This window comes from Triturus cristatus, chromosome 5_1 (genome assembly GCF_964204655.1).
Source record: "Triturus cristatus chromosome 5_1, aTriCri1.1, whole genome shotgun sequence".
Lineage (NCBI taxonomy): Eukaryota > Metazoa > Chordata > Amphibia > Caudata > Salamandridae > Triturus > Triturus cristatus.
Genome location: NC_140587.1, coordinates 984,800,201 through 984,823,221, shown reverse-complemented (window position 1 = coordinate 984,823,221; position 23,021 = coordinate 984,800,201). Strand labels below are relative to the sequence as shown.

Sequence of the window (23,021 nt, the reverse complement as noted above, 5' to 3'; positions counted from 1 at the left end):
ATTACTGGAGGGGGTCATTATCCTCCTCCTCCTCCCTGTCCTCATCTGACTGGTCATCACCATGTTCAGATGGGTGGTCCTTAGCATACTCAGCCAAGACCTCCTGGAGCCCTAGTTTGGTAGGATGCAGGCCCATTGGTAAATTTGTAAGTTTGCATAGGGACCTCAATTCCTTGAAAGACAAGTGTAAGTAAGGGGTGAGGTAGAGCTCCTCCAACATGCATGGTATTATTTTCACTAATAGCTGGGTTTCTTTGAGACATTCTAACCTGACAGTTCTAACCCTCTACCCTTGACTATGGTGACTTTTATTTTTCTAAAATTCTAATGGGACTTAAGCAAGGCCCTGACAAGACTTTTAGTATTTTGGAAAAGACCAATCAGAATTCTAAAGGCAGTTTTAAGAGTTCTGTCATGTGATAAGATGGTAACCAAGTAGTCCAACAAATGCAAGTTTGTATCCCACCGCTGATCCACCAATGTAGGAAAGTGGCTCTGTATATAGGCACAGTGTGTACAGAGTACACAGTCCCCAGAGGTTTGGCAGAGGCTAAAGTTAGATATAACCTTACTCTCTAAAGTGGTAGCTTGGTCGAACACACTCAAGAACTGAACTCTAGGCCAATGGTTTGTATATAAAAATATATGGTTGTTTTATTTTAGAACCAACAATAGGAATCAAAATATACTTTCTCAGAATGAGATACTTTAGTTAAATACTTTTCAATAGGCAATGGTCTTTTGAATGCAATAGATATAGTTTGTTGCAATTGGCAACACAATTCAAACACAATTATACATTGAGCTCAATGGGAAATTCTAAGTAAATGCAATTGATTACTTTTAGGATTACTTTTCTAACTCCAGGACTGGATCCTAGATTCAGTCCTGCGACAGTTCCTCGAAACAGGTGAGTAAATACGTTTTAGTTACTGTTGTGATTTTTAAGCAATATTTTGGTATTTTAAAAGTTGACACTTGGAAACTTTTTCTAATAAAATCGCCAATGTTATCCTACGGGAGGAAATTCACTTAGCAGGTAAGTGGGGTTATGGTTACTTTTTCTAGCTCAGTGTTGGATCCTGTATCCAGCACTAGTGTACCACCTGTAAGCAGTTGAGAAAATGCGTTTAGGTTATAAGAGGCGATTTTTAACGAATATTTGTATGTTTACAAAATCGACACTTAGAAACTTTTTCAGCAAAAACCAGGCAATGTTATCCTATGGAAGGAAATTCAAGTTGCAGGTAAAGTATGTTCTTGTTACTTTTGTAATCCAGTGCTGGGCTCCTAGGCTCAGTACTGGGACATCTATCTAATACAGGTAAGTAATTAGGTTTTCACAGTTGGTACGATTTTGAAAGAATATTTGTAGTTTGCAAAAATCGACACAGTCAATGGTTTCCTATGGAAGAAAATTGAGTTAGCTGTATGGTTGTAATTACTTTTCAGGGTCAGTGTTGGGCACCAAGATCCAGCACTGGGATCTCTCCTAATAGCAGGTGAGTATTTTCGATTTTGTTACTCGGTTGATTTTAGGTGAATATTTTAAAGTTTAGAAACTCCACACTTAGAAAAATTTTCAAGCGAAACCAGTCAATGTTACCCTATGGAGGAAAAGTGACTCAACTGGCAGAGTTAAGGTTCTGGGCATAGACTCAGGGGTCTCCCAGGGTCAGGTAAGTACAATTGTTACACCCTCAGCGGTACAGGGGCAGCCGGGTGCAGAGTGAGGTAGGCCCAATGTTATCCTGTGGGAGGCAGGGGGCCCGTGGTTGGTGGCTGCTGGCTAGCAGGCCACGCGGCTGTGGGAGCTGGGCTCCTGGTCACTTGCTCAGGGCAAATGGGGAAGTAGGTTAGAGTAGAAGTTGCACTGCCAGGGCAACTCGGGCAGCTGGGTGCCGGGTGCTTTTGAGCCATCGGGCGCTCAATGGATTGCAATGGAGAAGCTCAAGAACGAACAAAGGCTGCAAGCTCGGGGATGAAGATTCTTCAGGTGCGACCACCACTTCTAGAGGTAAGTTGGGTAGTTGGAGGATAGGTAGGTACCCAGGAGTTGGGCACAGGGGGCCGCAGGGCGCCGGGTGCTGGGGTGCCTTTTGGTGTCGGGAAATCTTCCCCTCTGTTGATCGCGGTTGGGGGGGTCCCTGGTTCTGAGGCTGCAGGCGTCGTCAGAAGCGTTGAGGTGGGTCTTTGGGTGCTGTATTTGGGGTCACAGTCGCCGGGGGGATGTCGGGGTCTTTGTCCACTCCAGCACAGGCCAGGCTTGGCGGGTGCAGACTTTGCAGGGTTCGCGATTCCTGGCTGATGCTAGGGGTCAGTTACTTGCTTTGAGCAGTACCACTGCTCGTGGGAGTCCCAGATGCTTAGAGTCACAAGGTAGCCAGGTCCTCCGGGGTTTGTGAGGTTGCTGGCCACGGGAGGTGCAGGGATTTAGCAGGAGCAGGTTCGAGGGTCGACAGGCGGGTAGGGCTGGGGCCAAAGCAGTTGGTGTCTTCCTCTTGTTAGCAGCTGCACGGTAGGTCTTCTTGCTTCTTGATCTTCTTTGCTGTTTCGGAATCTGGATCTAAGGAAGGAAGATTCAGGGTGCCCCTAAATACTAAATTTAGGGGAGGTACAGGTAGGTAAAGGGCAGGGACCACTGGGTCCCTGCCCTGGGGTGGGTACACCCCCTATCCTGCCACTCTCCTGTGGGCGGGGGGGCAGTGGCCTAGTCCTGATTGGGCAGGGCTCCCCATCTTCAAGATGGCGAGAGCCCAGAGATGTGCTTTACGTCGCCTCCCCCACCTGAGGGGTGGGGTTGGCAGAGGCTGGCACACCCCCTGTCCTTCTTTGGGGTTTCTGGACAGTCTTCCCGCCTGAGTGGGGGTTTAGAACCGGTAGGGGCCAGTTGCTGAGTACAGCAAGTGGCCCAGAGAAGCTCACAAAGGCGGCATGCCTTTGAAGCTTCCCCTGCCCATCCTGGGGGCGGAGACCTTGCCCAGGATGTGCATTGTTGCAGGCCCAGGAGAGCGGATGGCTCTCTACCCAGGGGTCCAGCAACATGTCTGCTGTGTGGCAGCCTAGGCAGCCCCTCAGACAAGATGTGGATTGTAGGTTAGGTTCAGGGGGCAGCTCTAAGATGCCCTCTTTCGTGCATTGCACATTAAATCCTGCACTGGCATCAGTGCGGGTTTAATGTGCTGAGAAGTTTGATACCAAACTTCTCAGTCTTCAGTGGAGCCATCATGGTGCTGTGGTCTCCCAGCACCATATACTCTTAAATGGCAGCACTGCACTTACAGTGCCCAGGAATGGACCTGGGTACTGTAGGGGCACAGGGCTCATGCTCCTGTACCCACACCACTGGCATAGGGCACCCAGCTAGAGGGGTGGCTGATGTATGCCAGGGCAGTGTGTGTTGTGGGTATGGCACACAGGGATGTGTGCCATGTCGACTCTCTGTTTTGTTCTATACCCAGACACTCAGCCTGCAAGGGCAGTGTGATTGTGTCAGGGTACGGGGCCGCTAAGGGTGGCACAATAAGTGCTGCAGCCCTTTGGGGCCTTCCCTGGTCACAAAACCCTGGGTACCTAGTGTACCATTTACCAGGGGCTGAATGTGGCCAGGGTTTGCCTATTTGGGTTTTAGGTTTCAGCACAGTTTTTAGGTAAGGAACCTGATTGGCAGGAGCCCAGGGCACACTCAGTCAAATTACATTCAACAATTCAGCACAAAGTGGGTGCATACCATGCAAGAAAGATGGCACGTTCTCACATGAAGCACATATGGTAATCTCTTGGTTATCCTCACCAACTTGTGACAGGACAACTCCCAATCCTCGCCCATTTGCATCTGTAGTTATAATGGTTGTGGCTTTGGAGTCAAACCAATGTACGGGTAATGCAGAATAAATGTAATTTTTTTTATACCTTCAAAACTATTTTGTAAAGTGGCATTCCATTCTTATTTACTTGGTTTTTTAAGTAATTGCCAAAGTTCAAATGTTTTGTCTGCAAATTCTTTCACAAATTTGGTATAAAACTCGGCTAATCCTAAAAATGATCTTACATCATCCTTCAAAGTGGTTGTGGGAGCCTTGCGAATAGCATTAAGTAAATCTATTTTGGGCAAATTTCCATATTCAGAGATATTGAGACCTAAATATGTGATAGCATTTACAGCAAAACAACATTTTGTGAACCCTGCGCTTAACCCCTTATCACTCAACACAGCCAATACATCTCTCACTCTATAGTCATGTTCTTGTCTACTCTTCCTGATGATCAGGATATAATCCTGAAAGAACATAACCCCTTGATGGTCCTTAAACTGATACACTAGGCGTTGGAAAACTGCTGCAGCAGATGCCAAACCAAACAGCATACATTTTGTACTGATAACACCCAAATGGTGTCATAAACGGAGTCAAATGTTTACTTTTGGGATGGAGAAGTACTTGGTGGTACACTGATGCTAGATCTATGGAAGTAAGCCATTTGTCATCCCCAGCATTTAATTTATATTAGGCAGGGAAAATGTATCTATGACAATGTTTTGATTTAGACTACGCAAATCGATACAGAACGTCACCTTCCCATTAGCTCTATGTGCAACCACAAGGGGTGCCAACCATTCACTCGCCTCAATGCTCTCAATAATGCCTTACCCCTCCAGCTTATCTAATTTTCGCTGGTCTTTCCACTCTAAAACCGATGGTCCCTTCTCACCTACATACAGGTTCCCTACTGTATCTCTCCCTTTAATTTCGAATTGAATCACTCTATACCCAGCCATGGGTATCGGTTCTCCAGTAGAACTTTCCAGATGAATGTCTGTTAGGATTAATTCATCTCCTAATGACTCCTTGAAATTTTCTTCCCTTAGCAACTGGTACACAATTGTGTTCGGGAACCCTGAATCTGCTACAATCTCTATAGTGACACCACCCAAGGTAACAGAGCATATAGGTTTGGACATGGTAAATTCATCCAGCACTAAAACATTTGTTTCAATGCACAAAACGCAATTGAGATCACCATTACTCTTGCTATCTGTTGACAAACTTTGTTCTGTTAAAAGTTATGGAGTAAAATCACGATTTTTTTTCCTTTTACAACACATTTTAACAAAGAGTTCTATTATGAAACAAAATTAACATTTGTGTTCCCTTGCAGGACAATGCCTATCTTTCGCAAAGTGGTCCCTACTACCACAACGGTAGCATGAATTTTTGTTCTCTCATTCCCCTTTCTCCTGATAGTCATTTTTTCCACTATTATTTTTTTTCTCTCTAATTTTTTTGTATAGGAAGTTCCAACATTACTCATAGACTCTCTTTTTCCCCTGCGATATTTCCAGCCACTTTTGCACATCTTTTTGATAATTCATCCTCTTTACTTACAGCTATTGCTTCCTTCAGATTTTAATCACCATATGCCCAAAGTCGCTCCTGAACATTTGCATCACTAGTATAAATGACTATTTGATCTCTAATCAGCTCATCATGAAGATTGCCAAATCTGCACGAAATAGCCAGTTTTTTAAAATTCTCAACATACTCCTGAATTGATTACTGTGCACTTTGCTTCCTTTGTGAAAAATCGAACTGGTCTATAGAAATACAATTGGAAGGTGTGAAGTGAATATCAATATCTTCTATTGCATTTTTAAATACATCACTCTCTGATGGTGCAAGAAATGTATTCTCCATTTGTTGATAAACTCTCAATCCTTCAGGGGGTAGTTTGTGAGTCCCCATGACAAAATCGTCCGAAACCGGCTCTGGTAAATAGCTCGGCTGCACCCCCAACCCCCTGGGGGGCCGGCCGAGCACTTTGCCAGGGCCGGTTTTGGTTCCCAGTCCGGCCCTGATAACAAATGAGATAAAACAGCAGATTCATCGTGGGATGAATATAACAACATTTTTTTAGCAAATCTGAATTGTAAATGTTAGTACCTTACCACATAGGCACTTTCCCATTTTAAGAAAGCACCCAGCATCTTCAATGCTAGTGACATCCAGAGATGTTCAAACAAAATATGAATACTTAAACGAAATCATTTTACACAAATGAATAGGACCAGTCTACGCAGCGGAACTATAGTGGAAAGAACTTGGAAATGCAAAACATCAGGAACACTAGAAAATCACTAAAGCTTTGTATTCATAACTGTTAGGAATAATCCAATACATCAGTGGTATTCGTTCTGCAGAGGTTGTGAGGAGAGAAGCTGCACACTGGGGAATTATGGGAGGGTGGTGAATACAGGAGAGAATTAAAGAAACAGCATCTATTTTATCGAAGATGGAGTTTTCAAATAAATGTGGAATAACTGAATCATGTTAATAAACACACTTCCATACCTCATATTACAATTGTTTCACCTGTAATCATATCATCTGCATATCGGATCCAACATGAACATTTTCATTAATATTAATTGCACAAAAATATAGATTTAAAAAAAATGCTTCCACACTTGTCAGCATTCTCTTTTTATGTCACTGTTTCTATCTCAGCAACATGAAGTATTTTGGTATTAAATCAATCAATCAATTAATGTCCATATTTTCTCGCTCATCTTCCCACAGCCCCCACTTTTATCACATAATTTAACTCAGTCATATATCATTCTTATCAGAACCCACTACACCCATACATATTTACAAATATTTTAAACTTACGATGCGGCCATCTCCACTTCCAATGTCAACCAAAGATCCAGATCTCTTCTGGAGCACGTTCAGAACATTCTGAAGCTGAACTGTAGTTGCAGGCACAAAAGGAAGGCAAATCTTTCTAAGTGCAGGAGTTACGAATGGCGTGGCTACGGCATAAAGGCCTACCAATGTGCCACCAATGAGTCCAGTAACCAGAAGACCCCAGCTTCCTTTTCTTGTGGTACTTGCGTGAGAAATGGAATTTCCTTCTTCAAATTCTTTAGACATCACTGTTGTACCTGTAAATATAAAACAGAAACCTTTTCCAAATACAATTATGTATTTTATTGTTTCGGACATAAATAGTGCTGTACGCTCTTATTTAGAAGGTTTAACGTTGGAGATGCTCCTTCCAGAAGTGATGATAATTCTGAAGAGATTGGTGTACCAAATATTTTTTTATTTTTACCAAACACTAGTTTAAATATTAGAGCAAAGGCTAATAGGCAAACTAGATAGATGTATTTTCTAACTGAATTTAAAAACTAAATTAAATAGCAGTCATATTTTCGGTTGAAGCATAATTTTCCTGCTTGCCCCTAACCCCTCCCGACAATCCTTCGTAGTTTGTACACTCCCCAAACTCTCTCGCTTGTCCTGTCCAGCCCCACTTCTCTCCTGCCCTGCCATTGTGATGCCTCAAAGCCACAAATGCAAAAAATGTTTTTAAAAAACAAATCAACCAGCACGAATGCGCTTTTTTATTAGATTAACCATGCTGCACATCAGCCCTCTGCGGTACAGCATGGCTACAAAACATTGTCATGGCCGGTCGCACTCAAACCCAAGATCAACTAATTGCCTTTGCCAATGCTAGTTCTATGTTGCTGGCAGGTGCCGTCAGCAAATAGGTGAGGTCAGAAACTGAGCTAAAGAGGGGAACCTGTGCACAACGGCGGGGGGGACCTGTTCGCCAGCAGACAGTTACAGTGGAGAATAAACACTATCATCAGTCGCCTAATTAGACTGCTGCCAGTGTATTGAATAAACACCTCAATCTGGTTATCGGCTGTGTTGAGTATGTAAAATAAAATACTTTCTCTTCTTAGATATAAAGCATTGGATGGACACTAAGTCAATGCACTCTCGTGGTTGATCTGAATACTGAGAGACTACTCCAACACCAAAACAGGAAATGAGCCTTGTGTCACTCTGCTTTGCTACCCCAAGTCCCAAGGGCAACAAAGATGTACTTGGTGCCCAGTTCAGGGTACATTAGTAAGCTCTGAAATGTCAGAGGCAAAAGGTCCTAATTGAAACAACTGGTCGCAAGAAACCCCTGTGTACCACTGAGCACACAAATCATTTCCCACAAAAGGCATCCCTGAATTTGAACACTAGATATTTAAATGTATGATTATCTCCTTTTACAGAAATTCAGACTAACAAAGCACGAAAATCTAGAAAACGCAACAAAAAGTGAGCTTTTAATATCATCTTCCCAAACAAGGCAATAAACAATGGGATGCTTAATAAAGTCTGCTTTAGAACCTAGTATTGAATGAACTATAGCAATCCACAAACAAGCTCTGAGGAGTTGGCCTAACAGCAAGGGCGCTCGACCCCCTCGACCGCCAGACCTGAGGAACTGGGTTCGAGTCTCGGTGATATAAAACGGTTTCAGGCTGAACTGCAGCGCCAATGCCCTCCAGTTGTCTTTCTAAAAGGAACAAGAAGCATTGACAAGATTCAATCAGGCTGTCTCAAACCCTACTGTAAAGAGCGCTATCCCGGGGCCCTTGTGGGGGAATATTCGGCGGGCTATGTGCCGCGGCGAAGGGAACAGATTCACACTACACGTGTGTCGTGGTTGGAGACCTCGCCCCGAGCGGGCGGCTCCTTTTATTCTCTCCCCGCAGGCCACGCCTGGCCCGCGGATGTATTGGGGCGGTCTTTAACAACTAGACCGTGGAATACTACATCCCTATCCAACTTGGTCAATGAAAACAACCAAAACCCACAACTCAATTAGTTCAGACAGTTCAACCACCTAAGTGGTGGTACTTGCGTGTCTTCTGCTTGCGACCTTGGGATGTTCTCAGCAGGCGAAGTCCTTCAAACGCTGGCTTGGGCGAGGGTTCGGCCTCAGGCTATACCGTTGCGGAGAGCCTCGCAGCCGCGGACTGGTGGGAGGTCCGCTCTCTGGGGCTGGGCTGGACAGTGGCACGGTGATGGTCTCTGTGGTTTCTGGTGTTTGGATGGATGCGCCATCTGGTGGCCCCTCGGTGTGCCTCCCGGGGTGTTCTGGGGGTACTTCCTTGAACAATGACACATTTCGGGACACCTCCTCTCCTCTTTTTTGGGAGTTTATCATGGTCCCGCGGTTCGCGGTGACTGTCCAGGTCCCTGGTTCGTAGTTCGTTTTGAATTTGCCTCCAGGGTGGCGGTCCCGCAGGAGGACGGTGGCCCCCGTGTGGAGTGTCCTCTGTGTGGCCCGGCGACGGAGGCTTGGTCGTTGGTTTCGGCAGACTCTCCGATCTTGCGCGTCTTCGGCCTCCAGCGGGTGTGGTGACCACCCCGGGCAGGTGGGAAGCAGATCTCTCCTTGGGCCCTGAAGCATCAGTGCCCACGGACTCCTCTGGGTGGTGCAGTGTGGCGAGCTCCGGTATTCCCGCAAGAATTCATGGAGCCGCTTCTCTGGGTCTGCTTGTTCTACTCCCGCTATGCGAAACATCTTGTTTAGCGTGCGCATAAAACGTTCAACATCGCCATTAGTTTGCGGCCACTGAGGGGTTATCCGCCGGTGATGTATTCCTCTTTGTCTCAGAAAAGTGGCAAACTCGGCTCCTTGAAATGGTGGTCCATTGTCACTGCGGATTTCGTGTGGGAACCCGAACATAGCAAAAACTTTCTCTAGGATGGGCTCTACGTGGGCGAACGCCGTGGATGCCACTGGTTCTACTATGGGATACTTCGAGAACGCATCCACGAGCACCAGCATGTGTTTCCCTCCGGGGAAGCTCCCGAAGTCTATGCTTACTCTTGACCATGGGACGGTGCAAGCGCCTTCGGTGATCACCGGAGCTGGTCTTTCTAGGCTGCTGGTCATCTGGCACGACGGACAGCGCCGGACATATTCCTCCACCATTTTTTCTAGTTCCGGGAACCAGACTTTCTCCCTCATTCCTGCTTTCATTTTGGTGATTCCTTGATGCCCTCCATGGGCTAACTGTGTCGCTTTGTGTCTCAGGGCTTGCGGTATCACCAGCCTGGGCCCTCTGAGCAGGACCCCATCGTTTGTGGCGCTGAGTTCGTTTCGTATTTGCCACCTTTTTGCAATGTGTTCCCGCTCTTCCGGACTCCAGGAGTTAGCTTGCCTCAGATAGTTTGTCCACGACCCTTCCTGGACTGCTTTCAGAGTCTTGCTGTACACCGCATCCGTGGTGGCCGCCTCTTTGACATCCTCCAGGGTCATGTTCAGGGGACAGGCCGCTGTGGATACTAGGTGAAGGTAGTGTTCTACGTCTTCCGTGTCCTCCGGTGCCTCGATCGGAACGGGGTGCCGGGACAGGAAATCTGCGTGGTTTTTTGCTCCTGGCAGGTATACCACCTCCATTTCATACGGTTGCAGCTGAACTGCCCATCTCTCGATACGCGAAGGGGGGTGAGGTGCCTGCCGTCCCTTTGAAGAGTGGAACGAGTGGTTGGTGGTCCGTGACCATCGTGAACGGTTGCCCTTTTAGGTATAGATGGAAGTGGTTGCAGGCCCACTTAATGGCTAACGCCTCTCGCTCAATTTGAGCGTATCTGGTTTCTGTAGGTGTTAGGGACTTGCTGGCGAATGACAGCGCTGCCCAGTGACCCGGTTCGTGTTCTTGGGCTAGCACAGCGCCGAGCCCTACTGGACTTGCGTCCACGAGTACCTCTGTTTGTTTTGTTGGATAAAAGTATGCCAACGTGGCTTCTCCCAGAAGGGCATCCTTTATGCCTTGGAACGCCTCTTGTTCTTTCTGCCCCCATTGCCACTTTGCATCTGTTCTCGTGAGGACCCGTAGGGGTTCCGCTCGGGTGGCCAGTCCAGGGAGGAATCTCCCGCAGTATGTTGCCATGCCTAGAAAACTGCGCACTTCCGTTGGTGTTGCCGGTGCGGGTGCGTCCTTGATGGCCTGTGATTTCCTTGGGTCTACCTGGATACCTTCCTGGTTGAACACGTACCCAAAGAATTCAAGGGAAGGCTGGAAGAACTGGCCCTTGTCCTTGTGTAGGGTCGCCCCATGTTCTTTGAGGCGTGTTAGCGTGTTGCGAAGATGTTTGTAGTGATCTGCGGCCGTCGCTGAGTGGAATAAGATATCGTCGCTGACGTTTAGCACACCGGGTAAGCCTGATAACATCTCCCGTATCGTATTTTGGAATACTTCCACCGCTGAAGATATTCCGAAGTTGAGTCTTTTATATCTTCGTAGCCCGAGATGAGTGCTGAATGTGGTGATGTAACGGCTTTCCTTTGATAATGGGAGCTGGTGGTATCCGGCATTGAAGTCGATCTTTGAGAACCACTTTGTCCCGTTCACATCTGCGATGATATCATCCATTGTTGGCGTGATGTGACGTTCCCTCCGTATGGCTTTGTTTGGCAGCCTCATATCGATACAGAGTCGTATGGCTCCTGGTTGCTTAGGCTTTTCCGCGATAACTATTGGGGACACCCAGGGCGTTGGTCCCGACAGTTTTTCAATGACGCCTTGCTTTTCCAGAGTCTCTAGCTCTTTTTCTACCAGCGGCCGCAGGTGAAAAGGGACTCTCCTGTGTTGCAAAGCGACTGGGACAACTGTTTTGTCGATGTGTAGTTTGACAGGATCGCACTTGATGCGTCCGAGTCCTTGGAACAGCTCCGGGAACTGATTGAGTAGGTCCTCTACTTGGTGAGTCAGGATTTGCCTTGCGAAAGAAATTAGCCCTAGGTCCTCTGCGGTGTGGCTGCTCAGTAAGGTGTCCGCCTCCCTGTCGATGACGTGAATTGTCGTTGTCACTTCAAGGTCGTCTGCCTTGATGGGAACTATGATTTTTCCTTTTAGCGGAAGGGAGGTATCTGCTCCATAGGCGTAGATTCTGGTTTTGGATGGCTTCACTGGAGGGCATGGCCGTAGGCGCCGATATTGCTGAAGGCCCATAACGTTAACTGTGGCCCCGGTGTCGATAACTGCTTTTACTTCCGGTCCCGCCACGTGGATCATGCACGTTGGCTGAGGCCTGCAGCGTTGTTTGAGTTCCCGCGCGAATGAGATCTGGTACGCCTCTCCGTCATCATCATCCGACGAGTCTTCACTCGATTCTTGGTATCTCCTGCCTTTCCTTTTCGTATCTTCGACTGTGGCGTCGCCTCTGACACCGACAGTTGTCGTACTGCTCTTGTTGGGGGTCTTCGATTCCGGAACTCACGACCTCTGGTGTGCCTTCGGCATACGGAGGCAAAGTGGTTGGGTATCCCACAGTTGGTGCACGTTTTACCTTGCGCTGGGCAGTCTTTTGCGGCATGTGGTTCATGTCCGCAGTATCCACACCTTGACTTGGCTATTTCCGGCTTTGGATTTCTGAATGAGTCTCCTTTTGGCTTGGCTCGGAGAGCGTCTGCACGTTCCGTTTTAATATTGTCGGCCCGCCCCTGGGGTTTGATAAGCACTTGGTCCATCTCGCTTGCTCTGGCTGCCGACAGGTCGAGTGACCTTGCCAGTACTAGCATGTCTTCGAGTGCGATCTTCGGTTGGCGCAGGATGAGCCCTCTCAACGTCTTGTCTCGACACCCCTGGATCAGTTGTGCGCGGATCTCCTTTGGCTGATCATCTTCTGTGCATGTGCTGGCGAGTTCACGAAGCCGGGCATAGAACACGTCCATTGTCTCCCCCTCTCTCTGCCGAGCCTGGCGCAATTTGAACCGTTCGAAATCTGGGTTCAACTGTGGATCAAAATGGACGTTGAGCGCGGCCACCACCGCGTTATAGTCGGCTGCTGCACCAGTGTTGGGCAAGTGCTTGAATAGTTTGAAGATTTCGTCTCCCGCATAGTGCAGGAGCAGGGATCTTTTTACTGCTTTGTCTGTCTCCCGGGTTGCGATAAAGTAGTTATTGAGCCGTTCTATCCAAATCTTCCATCGGGGAGAGGCTGTCGCGGGATCCTCTAGTTCACTGAATGGGGGTAGGACTCATGATGCCGCGTGTTGGAATGGTGCTTGGGCCGGTGCTGCCACTTGGCCTGGTGCTGCCGCCTGGTCGTTGTCTCCCATTGTGCTTAGTCTCAGCCGCTAACTTGTTCTCTTGGGGCAGGTGTTTTGCTCCTCACTCGCCTGCTGATTATATTGGCGGTGATGGCCCAGAGTGAGTGACCAGGCCTCTTGCCGTGTGGCTCTGTTGCAGTGGAGGCGGCAGTGGCTCTTCAGGGGGGGTGTGCTGTGGGCCTGTGTGTTTGTCAGCAGCTCCCCTGGGGCCTGAATCACTATATATAGCCTTGCAGAGGGCTGGTATTGGCCTTATCCTCGCTTGCAGCTCTCTTATTCCTTCTGCTGGCTGCCCTCGTGGGGTGAGCGCGTGAGTTTGCACTCACCGTGTTCCCCTTGATGAATTTATCGATGCTGCCCGGCCGGGTGCACTCCGCCGGGCCGGGTGCACGTGCGCGCGCGCGCGCCGATCCCCGGCGCTTTGACTTTCTTTCCGGTGCGCGGCAAGTGCACGGTAGCTGGTACGCGGGTCTCCGATCTCCCACTCGTCACCAGTGTAAAGAGCGATATCCCGGGGCCCTTGTGGGGGAATATTCGGCGGGCTATGTGCCGCGGCGCAGGGAACAGATTCACACTACACGTGTGTCGTGGTTGGAGACCTCGCCTCCGAGCGGGCGGCTCCTTTTATTCTCTCCCCACAGGCCACGCCTGGCCCGCGGATGTATTGGGGCGGTCTTGAACAACTAGACCGTGGAATACTACAACTACTAGAAAATTACCTGCAGCGAGAATTATGTGCAAGCAATACGTGTCCATAAAATAGAGAATACATAACAGAAGCAGCACATTATGACCCTGTACTGCCCTCGCGTGGATGTGAAGACATGACTGAGACAAAACTACGCATTGTATCACAAGTGTATTGATATAGCGCTTATATTCCACAACATGGCGTTAGAGCGCTTTAACACACATCTTATTGAGTGTTCAAATGGGAACGAGATATGTTTTTCTCGTGTCGCTGTCTTTCTCTTGGCAAACAAACTCGGCTGGTCTTACACAAGGAAATGTTGGCCCGTTTTGATTTGTTTGTAGTCCAGAAAATGTTGTTTTGGTACTGCCTCACTTGTGCAGCGATACACACCAGAAGGCGATATATCCCAAGCTTGCAGAGTACTTTTCGATGCACACTGGCATGAGAAATGAACTTATGAGACACATATAAAAGAAGTCTCCTACATGAGGTACAAAACGAGATGCACACTGCGTGTGGGAGACGTTTGCAAATGTGAAAAGCTTGCATTGTGCCAGATGCTAGTGATGGAGCAGGGGTTTGAGAAAAGAAACCTGCTCGAATTACTACCCTCATAATATGTACTAACAATAAGTAGTAAATGAAACTAACGTGTACCTAACACAAACACAAGGGAAATAGCTTTGCGCATGTATGCACTAATATAAAATATATGAAGGAACTAAAATGTATTTGCAGTATGCTTTGGAGAAAACGAAAAATAATGCATGACTAGGCTGCATGTGCATTTCGTGTTTGTATGTTGCATCTTGCTTTCAAACAAGGAGTAATGCTGCTTTCTGCTTAAGACTTATGCTAGGTAACTCTAATGAGGAATAGTACAAAGGGGGTGGTAAACAGTGAAAATTACATTGACATATAATTAATAAATGTTAATTTTCCATTTGCTATATTGGACTGGATGAAACTCAATTTTTTTTTATATCGTCCGAAATGGGAGGGGTGAACTGAGGAGTGAATCTGAACTGTCAGATGCAAGACAGACGCGATGTGCACTGCAGAAAAGATGCACGAGTTGAAGGCCAATGTGACGATTGTCTGCCAAGTGATGGAGTCGACCGTGGGACCAGAGTCTTATTCTGCAGACGTTGTCAATATTATGAATTAAAATATTTAAATGTATCTTGTGTAGAAAACATGAAAACGAGTTAAGAACCAAACTGTGAGAAAGGATGTAGAGCAATAAAATGACCAAAATGTAAGTGAAGTCACCATGGTGTGACAGAGCCACCTCCCAAGCCCTCCAATCATCTGTTTAGTTTCAAGCAATGTTTCAAATAATGTGGGACGGACATGTAGGTTTTAGGGTATAATTGGGGTGATTTCAGGGGTGTAGTTTAGACTTGCGTGAAGGAAGAGAAGATGGGTGAATGCGTCGCTGATTCTTGGTTCGCAGAGAGGCCTACGTGTATTCTATCTCTGTCCTACTTTGAGACCTGAAATCTTTGTACCCTGATCCTTTTTCGGGGAACCCCCACCATCACCTAGGCGGAGGGGGTGGTTTTCCCACAGACCATTAGGTTTGTATTGTTTCTGACTCATACATGCAAATTGTTTGCAAATGTATTTTGTCTCTGAAACTTTTGTCTCTTCACCTATCCACTCCGTCATACACACATTGAACTTATTATTTTAAAAGAAACTATTGTCTCTTCATCTAACCCCTCCGTTAGGTGTGTTTTGTTTCGCATATGAACTTGCTGAAACTTGTGTCTCTTATTCTATCCACTCCTTCATGCATAATGTCATTGCTTATACAATGAGTTTGTATTCATTCGAAGTTTGCTGATGTTTTCTCTCCCTTTGTGAGTTTCATTATTTGCATTTTGTGACCGTATGCAATGAGCATTTGCGTTAATATTATGATAAAGCTTTATAAACTTTACCGAGTGTCTGAGATTATTTAGCTAACTGAAGGGTTAGTTAGTTAGTATTATCATTATCATCAACTATTCAACTAATTGGTCCATCGATCAAGTGGAAGGAAAGTTGATACATAATTTAAATAGAATTTTGAAAAGTCACACATGGATTTTAGAGGGAAAATATTGATCGAATATAAATTGACCCCAGCGCATCAGGGATTTGGGTGAATGTGTATGGGTCATTGTTCTGTGATATTATTGAGTATTGATCCCTGATCAGGTATTGGCCTCGCGCTGGATCACTAGGATGCATATGTGCGAGATATAGGTACACATGCGGGAAGCACGATGTGGAGCGGAAAATGCACACAAGCAAGGAGCATAGTGAGATATACAGTACGAGATGTGTGGGTGATGTTCAGAAGTGTGGTGTTTCAGATGAGCACAGACACAAGAAGCTGAGTCTGATACTTGTAAATACAATAAAGTGTAGTGTGTGAGAAAATCTTACAAATTAATACACCGCACAAGAAGGTCGCAAAACAAAATAGTGCATGACAAAGTATGTGGGAGACTTACAAACACATGAAACATTTTGTGTGTCATGCTTGGTACAGTGTGTTCTGTTTCTAAACATTCTCTACTCGAGGCTTCCTATGTTCGTGAGCAGAAGCATGGGTGAGAGAAGCTCATTAACATGGAAAACTAGTGTGAGATGCTAACAAATAAACCTTGTATGTGAAATACTGTGTGTGATTTAACCACACACGAGAACCATGATGTGATTTATTCAAAGAAGTGTACAGTGTGAAACACTCACAAACATGAGTAGCCAAGACATATAAACAAAGAGAAAGCAGCGGACGGATATGAAGGCGAAGTGGCTGGGGTTGGGATAAGGAGGGAGGGGGAAAAGAGGAGAAGGAGGACGGCAAGATTGAAAACACGACAACTCGGGTGGAGTGCTCAAATAAAGAAAAAAGTAGCTCCTAAAACAGGAGCAGTGGATGGACACAAGTACTTGGTCCGTGCTCTTGGGAGGGCTAAACACAAGAAGAGTCATGACACATGCATGCCATAGACAAACAAGGACAAAGGATATGAGAGCGAGGGTGGAGTGAGCAAATGGTAAGCCTTTGGGTGGCCTGAAGCCTACAGAATGTAAACAACATGTCTTGCCGAGACGGTGCATGCACTGTTTAACCAAGACCTAAAAAGAAGCAAAAAGTATACTTTTGATAGCCACTTCTTGAACAAGGTAATGCAAAATGGAAAGCCAGCTGCAATGCACCAGAGAGCAGTTTAGAACTAAATATTAAATTGATGTAACCCCTATAAAATTGATGTAGGTAAGTTTGAATGGTAAACATGGATCAACAATGTTAACAAAATGGGACTGGGTTTATTGGAGACCACGTCCCAGCAACTAGAGTGTGCTCCAACATGCTAGGTACCCACCTAGCAAACCAGAATTATTTTCAAGAAGTATTTTGTTGGTAGAAGAAAAAGAATTCTGGGAATTTTTAGAAACATATCAAATATCATTTATTGCCTAAATGTGCTCTACAAGATTAATCATCAATATAGCTTTCTTCACTGCTGCTATGAAAAATCAAGCGTAACCCTTGAGGCGGACCATTTTGAATTCTAGAAGCCGTATCAAACAGAACTAAAGTGATGTCTGTCTCAAGGTGGAGTCCTGATCTGTGAACACATCCAATAAGACATTGGCCTTGAAGAAGTGGATGTTCTTGAAACGTGTTGGCTGTACAAACACCAACTAAATTTACGCTCTTTTTCATGTTTTATTTCACACCACAAAGGCTGTGCATTCCCTTGTGTGTATGAACAATTTGCTTTCACTTTGTTACAATATAATAATAACCTGTGTTTATGCTACAGCTTGTAGAACATGCCTTGACAAATGATTTTTTAAATGAAACATGTTGGCATACTACTGTAGGTAGAAAACGTGTAGAAATGGAGCAAGCCCGTTGCAAAAGAAGCCTTAACTAACATAAAAAACTGTGGATGTTCTCTGAACCGCCACTCGTGCAACTGAAATACAACTTTAGAAACACAGCCAATTGTGAAGCTTTGCCACTAAACTGAAAGCCTATTTGTGACCGCCTTTCTATACTATACATTTGGTGAACAAAACAGACTGTGCACATGTATTTATTTATAGTACATTAATGCTTGTCTGAAAATGCAAACATATTTATGTTTAGCACAATGATGCTTGTCTGAAAATGTAAATAATATATCACTTAGGGTACACTGGTTACAGATGGTTAGGTACAAATTGTTTTCAGAATACATGAGACAAAGATCAAAACTGGACAGAATACAAAATAAACAACTGTAAATGAAGGAGTGAATCCTGCTTATTAACTGGTGCTACGGCCAAATCTGTATATTGTCCATAAGATATTTTAGCCAAAGGGCACTAAACACCACACTTGTGGAATAAAGGAGCAATGAATTTACCCTTTGAAAGATTATTACCAATACATCATCTGAAACGAGGCGAAGGGGTTACAGAAAAACACCCGACTGCACAACATTCCCGTCAACTAATTTACTAGAAGAAGGAATTCCATCATAATTTACCTGAAGAAGGGACGATACCCAATCACAAACATTTGAGGCTTTGAATTAGCCAGCAGCCAGTATACGTGCAAGTCAAAAACAGTAACCAAATTAACTTAAGTCAGTCCAGACTGGGTCATAAAGGTGATTACTACGAAGATGACACAAAGCTGATTTTTTTTATATGTTGCCATAGGTTGCACACTTCTATTTAAACCCAGTGTTTTGACTTTTTAGTGAGCATTGATGGTGTTTCAATCTGGTCAGTTGTTGCAAGCCTCCAGAAAGATTCCTTCTACACTTGGAACCAGACCAGTTACTCGTTTTAGGTCGAAGGCTACCAGACAGCTCTGATGTCTGATTTGTTAAATACATTTTGGGGACATTCAGAATATTGGCCTAGGAATGCATTCCACCTGTTGCTTACCATTGGATTTGTGGTTTGCCACTCACATTTTCTGGCTTTCTATTTACTGCCTTTGTTTGCTTTAGACTGTGCAGCTTGAGTTTGTCCCACCTGTTGCCCAACCCTTGTTTACTGTAGTCTTCCACAAACTTGCTTAAATCTTGTCCTTATCTAGTCACATTTGCTGTGCTTTCAAAGACTGAGGTGAAATGTCAGGCACTCTCTTCCGGGAAGCTTGGTGTTTATTTTTCTTTCTCTGACTTCAAAGTGATAGAACGTATGTGACAATAGTGCTAAGTATCCATGTAAGGGGAGAGGGTGTACAATGTTTTTCTTCTACCACACAACAAAACAAGCATTAACAATGCAATTAGTTTTGCATTTCTGAAAGTTAGAGCTCTTGGTGTTGAAAATGACAATGTCCCCAGTCAGGGAAGTGCATAGCTGTCGTGCCTACAACGCCAGCTATGACCAAAAACTAAATAACAAAAGAGTGCTTTGAAAATGTAAATAAAACTTACAGAGTAGGGTCACATGTAACAGGGCCAGTCCTCATGGGAGGGTACAACGGTAGAAAAGGAGGGACTACTAAAGAAATTAACCAAAGAAAAAGAAGCATTTCCAAAAGACAGTCAAAGGAGCCTATTAAAAACATGGCCGGAAGATGGGCGGAGCATAAAGCCACATTCTGAATACAGCATGTCTCGGAGAGACAGCAAAAGCGCTGCCTAGGCGAGACCTAAAAAATTAACTGTGCTGATGTTTCTGAATATATCAGAATTAGTACAAATGAAGCACATTGTTTTGTCATTCTGAAGTGTGATGGAAAACAATATTTGAATGCAATCAAAACACATCAATACACTAGGTGAAGACATTAGCACACATTATCGTTTGTGTGCAGTAAAACCGTATTTCGGTGCAAATGAACTGGTCAATTCAATTGAAAATGTGTTGTCTATAATGGCAGGGCGTTACCACACCATTTATAATCCACATTACGCCACTCCTTTCCATACCTTTTCACTCTATGCGAAGCCACTCCATTCATTCTATGACACTCCACTCTATGACCCACTGCGACATGCCACTCGATTCCAGGTTACTCCAATCTACGCCACTCACTCCTTGACACAACACACCACTCTATGCCCCTCCACTTCACATCACTTACCCCACTCCACACCAAAGTACCCCAATCTACCCCACCCACAACTCACTACAATCTACGCTATTCATCTCCACCCAAATTTCCCCACTCCATCCAATTTACACCACTCCACTCAATTAACACCACTCTACTCCAATCTACCCCACTTCACTGAAATCTACCCCACGCCAATTTAGCCATCCCACCCAAATCTACCCCAAACCACTCCAATCTACCCCACTCTAACCCAATCCACTCACTACGATCCAATCTACCCCACTCCACTACAATCTAACCTACGCCAATGTACAACACTCCACTCAGCTCTATCCCACTTTATTCCACACTACTTCACTTAATCAAACCCAATCAACCCCACCCCACTCCAGTCTACCCTATTCCACCCCAATGAACTGCACTCTACTCAAATCTACCTCACTCTGCTCCAATCTACCAAAGTCTACCCGACTCCACTCCACACCACTCCAATGTACCCCACCCAATCAACTCCAATCTATTCAATTCTGCTCCACTCTACCCCAGTCCAATTTACCCCACTTCATTTCACAATGCATTCTATCCACCTCCTCTCCAGTCCAATCCACTCCTATCTACCTCACTTCACCACAATCTACCCCCACTCCACCACAGTCTACAATCTACCCCACTCCGCTCTACCACACCCCACTCTACCCAAATCTACCCCCTCCACTCTAATCCAACCCACTTCACCCCAATCCACCTGCTCCGAATCTAACCCACCCTAATCTACCCTACTCAAATCTACCCCACTCCAATGTACCCCTCTCCAATCCACCTCTATCTACTCCAATCCATTCCAATACACCCCGCTCTACCACTCTTGACCTCACCCCACTGTAATCTACCCCATTATACTCCATTTCAAACTATCCCACCCCTCTCCAATCTACTCCACTGCAATCTACTCCAAACTATTCCACTTCAAACAGCCCTCTTCAAACTACCCCATTCCCCCCACTTCAATCTACCCTACCCCAATCCACCCCAAACTACCCTACTCCAATCTACCCCATCTAATCTGCCCCACTCCAATCTACCCCAATTTACTCCACTTCAATCTAGCCCACTCCATTCTAACCAACACCACTCCAACCTACCCCACTGCACTCCAATCCACCCTACCATAATCCACCCACTCTACTCCACTATTGTCAGCTGGCACCCCGGATGCTCACTAACCTCAGAAGCCGGATACAGCAGGAGCGATCCACGACGCTAGAGTCCACTCTCCCCACGAACGGTGTCACCTATGAGGACTCTCGGAAACCCTCTATAAGCAACACCACCCCAGGGGAAAAAGGAGGGAAGAAGGATAACAGGGGAAGGGCTGCGGCGACTACGCGGAACCTGCACTCACGACACTCACTCCTGTTGAGAGAGAGAATGGACAGGTTGAGTCACCGGATCCCACACCTCAGGGAGAACACAAGTACAGAGGGGGTGATATCCCCAGCACACACACTCAGACGGTTGTCTGTATCGCCCAAGCAGTCTCACACAGTACAGGGTACTCACGACTCAGCTGGTGCAGGAGAGGACGTGGAAGAAGTCCTTCCCAGTCGTAGTCACCAAGGGAAAGGAGGCGGGCCGCTCTCCGAGCCTTTCAAGCGGCTCCCAGCGCAGGAACAGCACACAGGACGGGCTCACGGCTGCAGCGTTGTCCGGGCGCTCTCCGAGCCTTTCAATGGGCTCCAAGCGGGGGGGGGGGGGGAGAAGGGTCTTGAGGGAGATAAGCAGCTCCCGAGGTGGAGAGAGACTCAGGTCAGGTCTCTAGTCACGGCGGGGCCCTCAGGTAGAGCGCGCTTCAGTGATGCCCGGGATGAAGCGCCGCTACGTATCCCACGGTGTCACGGGTCCAAGCTGAGCGCCTTCGAGCGCTAAGGCCGTCCGTGCCGGAATCAGCGGGGTAGAGTCAGGTCCCGGCTCAGGAAGCAGGGAAGCTCGGGAGATAGGGAATGCGAGGTCCGTTACCTCGCGGAACGCCAGGTGGAACTTGATTGACAAGCCCCCGGCCTTCCGTGTATGAGGCTTTTGTACTGCCTCCGGAAGTACGCTCGCGCGTTCGCTAGGGGTGATGGGTATTGTAGTTCCATACCCATCCGTCCCCTAGCGCCGCTTGGAGCGTCACGGTTTCGGCTCAACGTTGAAGTCTGACAGAACCCCCCGGCAAGGGCCGGCGTCTCGACGGGCCTCCGGGTTTTGTAGGATTAGCCGCGTGGTAGCGGCGAAGCAATACAGGGCAATGCAAATTGGCCAGAGGTTCCCAGGACCTCTCCTTGGGACCATAACCCTTCCAATCGATCAAGTAGTGTAGCCTACCCCTGATGTACCTGGAATCTAATACCCCTTTAACTTCGTACTCTTCCCCGCCGTCTAAAAGTAGGGGCTGAGGAATAGGGGGGAGTCTCGTGAGAGGGAGGCACGGTTTTAGCAGAGAGAAGTGGAACACTGGGTGTATGTGCCATGCGGGCGGGAGTGTCAGTTTCATGGCTACAGGGTTCACTACTTTTACAATGGGGTACGGGCCCACGTATTTTGGTTTCAGGCGGGTGTTCCCCATTATTCGTAGGTGTCTTGTATCTAACCACACCTTGTCTCCTACTGCGTAGGCCGGCTCAGGGGTTCTTCTTTTGTTCGCGTAGTGTTTGTCTCGTTCTTGCGCTGTTTCCAGTTGGTTCTTTGCGGTCTGTAATACTTTTTTCAGGTGCGAGTGATGTTCTTGGATAGACGGGTGCTTAGTTTGTGCAGGCCATTCAAAGGGCAACATGTTTGGATGGTACCCTGTTAAACAGAGGAAGGGGGAGCATCCCAGCGATGAGTGCTCGGCATTATTGTAGGCGAATTCCGCCATCCATAGTAGTGTACTCCATTCCTCTTCGTGGAGCAACGTAAAGCATCGGAGGTATTGCTCCAACGTCTGGTTCAGCCTCTCCGTCTTGCCGTCAGTTTGAGGGTGGTAGCTAGTGGAGAGACGGGCGTCCACCTTCATGACTTGACACAAGGCCTTCCAGAAACGCGACGTGAACTGCGTTCCCCTGTCAGTAATGAGAACCGCGGGGATTCCATGGCTTCGTACGATATGTTGGAAGAACTGCTGGGCTAGGCCCGCCGCTGAAGGGAGTTTCTCCATGGCAATGAAATGGCCCATCTTAGTCAAGTGGTCTATGACGACCAGGATGGTAGTCATTCCCCTACTGGGGGGCATATCCACTATAAAATCCATAGACAGAGTGTGCCACAGAGCTGGGGGGATTGGAATAGGTTGGAGCAATCCGCTCGGTCGTTGGTGCTGAGACT

General features: G+C 46.6%; 1 protein-coding gene across 5 annotated transcripts in view; it reads right to left on the bottom strand.

The window, feature by feature from the left end:
- The window catches only part of ATPSCKMT (ATP synthase c subunit lysine N-methyltransferase), a 216,236-nt gene that overhangs the window by 145,696 nt on the left and 47,519 nt on the right, over positions 1 to 23,021 (bottom strand). For all 5 annotated transcript variants that reach the window (XM_085606091.1, XM_085606092.1, XM_085606093.1 and 2 more), the window contains exon 2: positions 6,669 to 6,943. In XM_085606091.1, coding sequence (XP_085462217.1) covers positions 6,669 to 6,932 — 264 coding nt within the window. In that variant the 5' untranslated portion in view covers positions 6,933 to 6,943. The remainder of the gene's footprint in view (positions 1 to 6,668; positions 6,944 to 23,021) is intronic.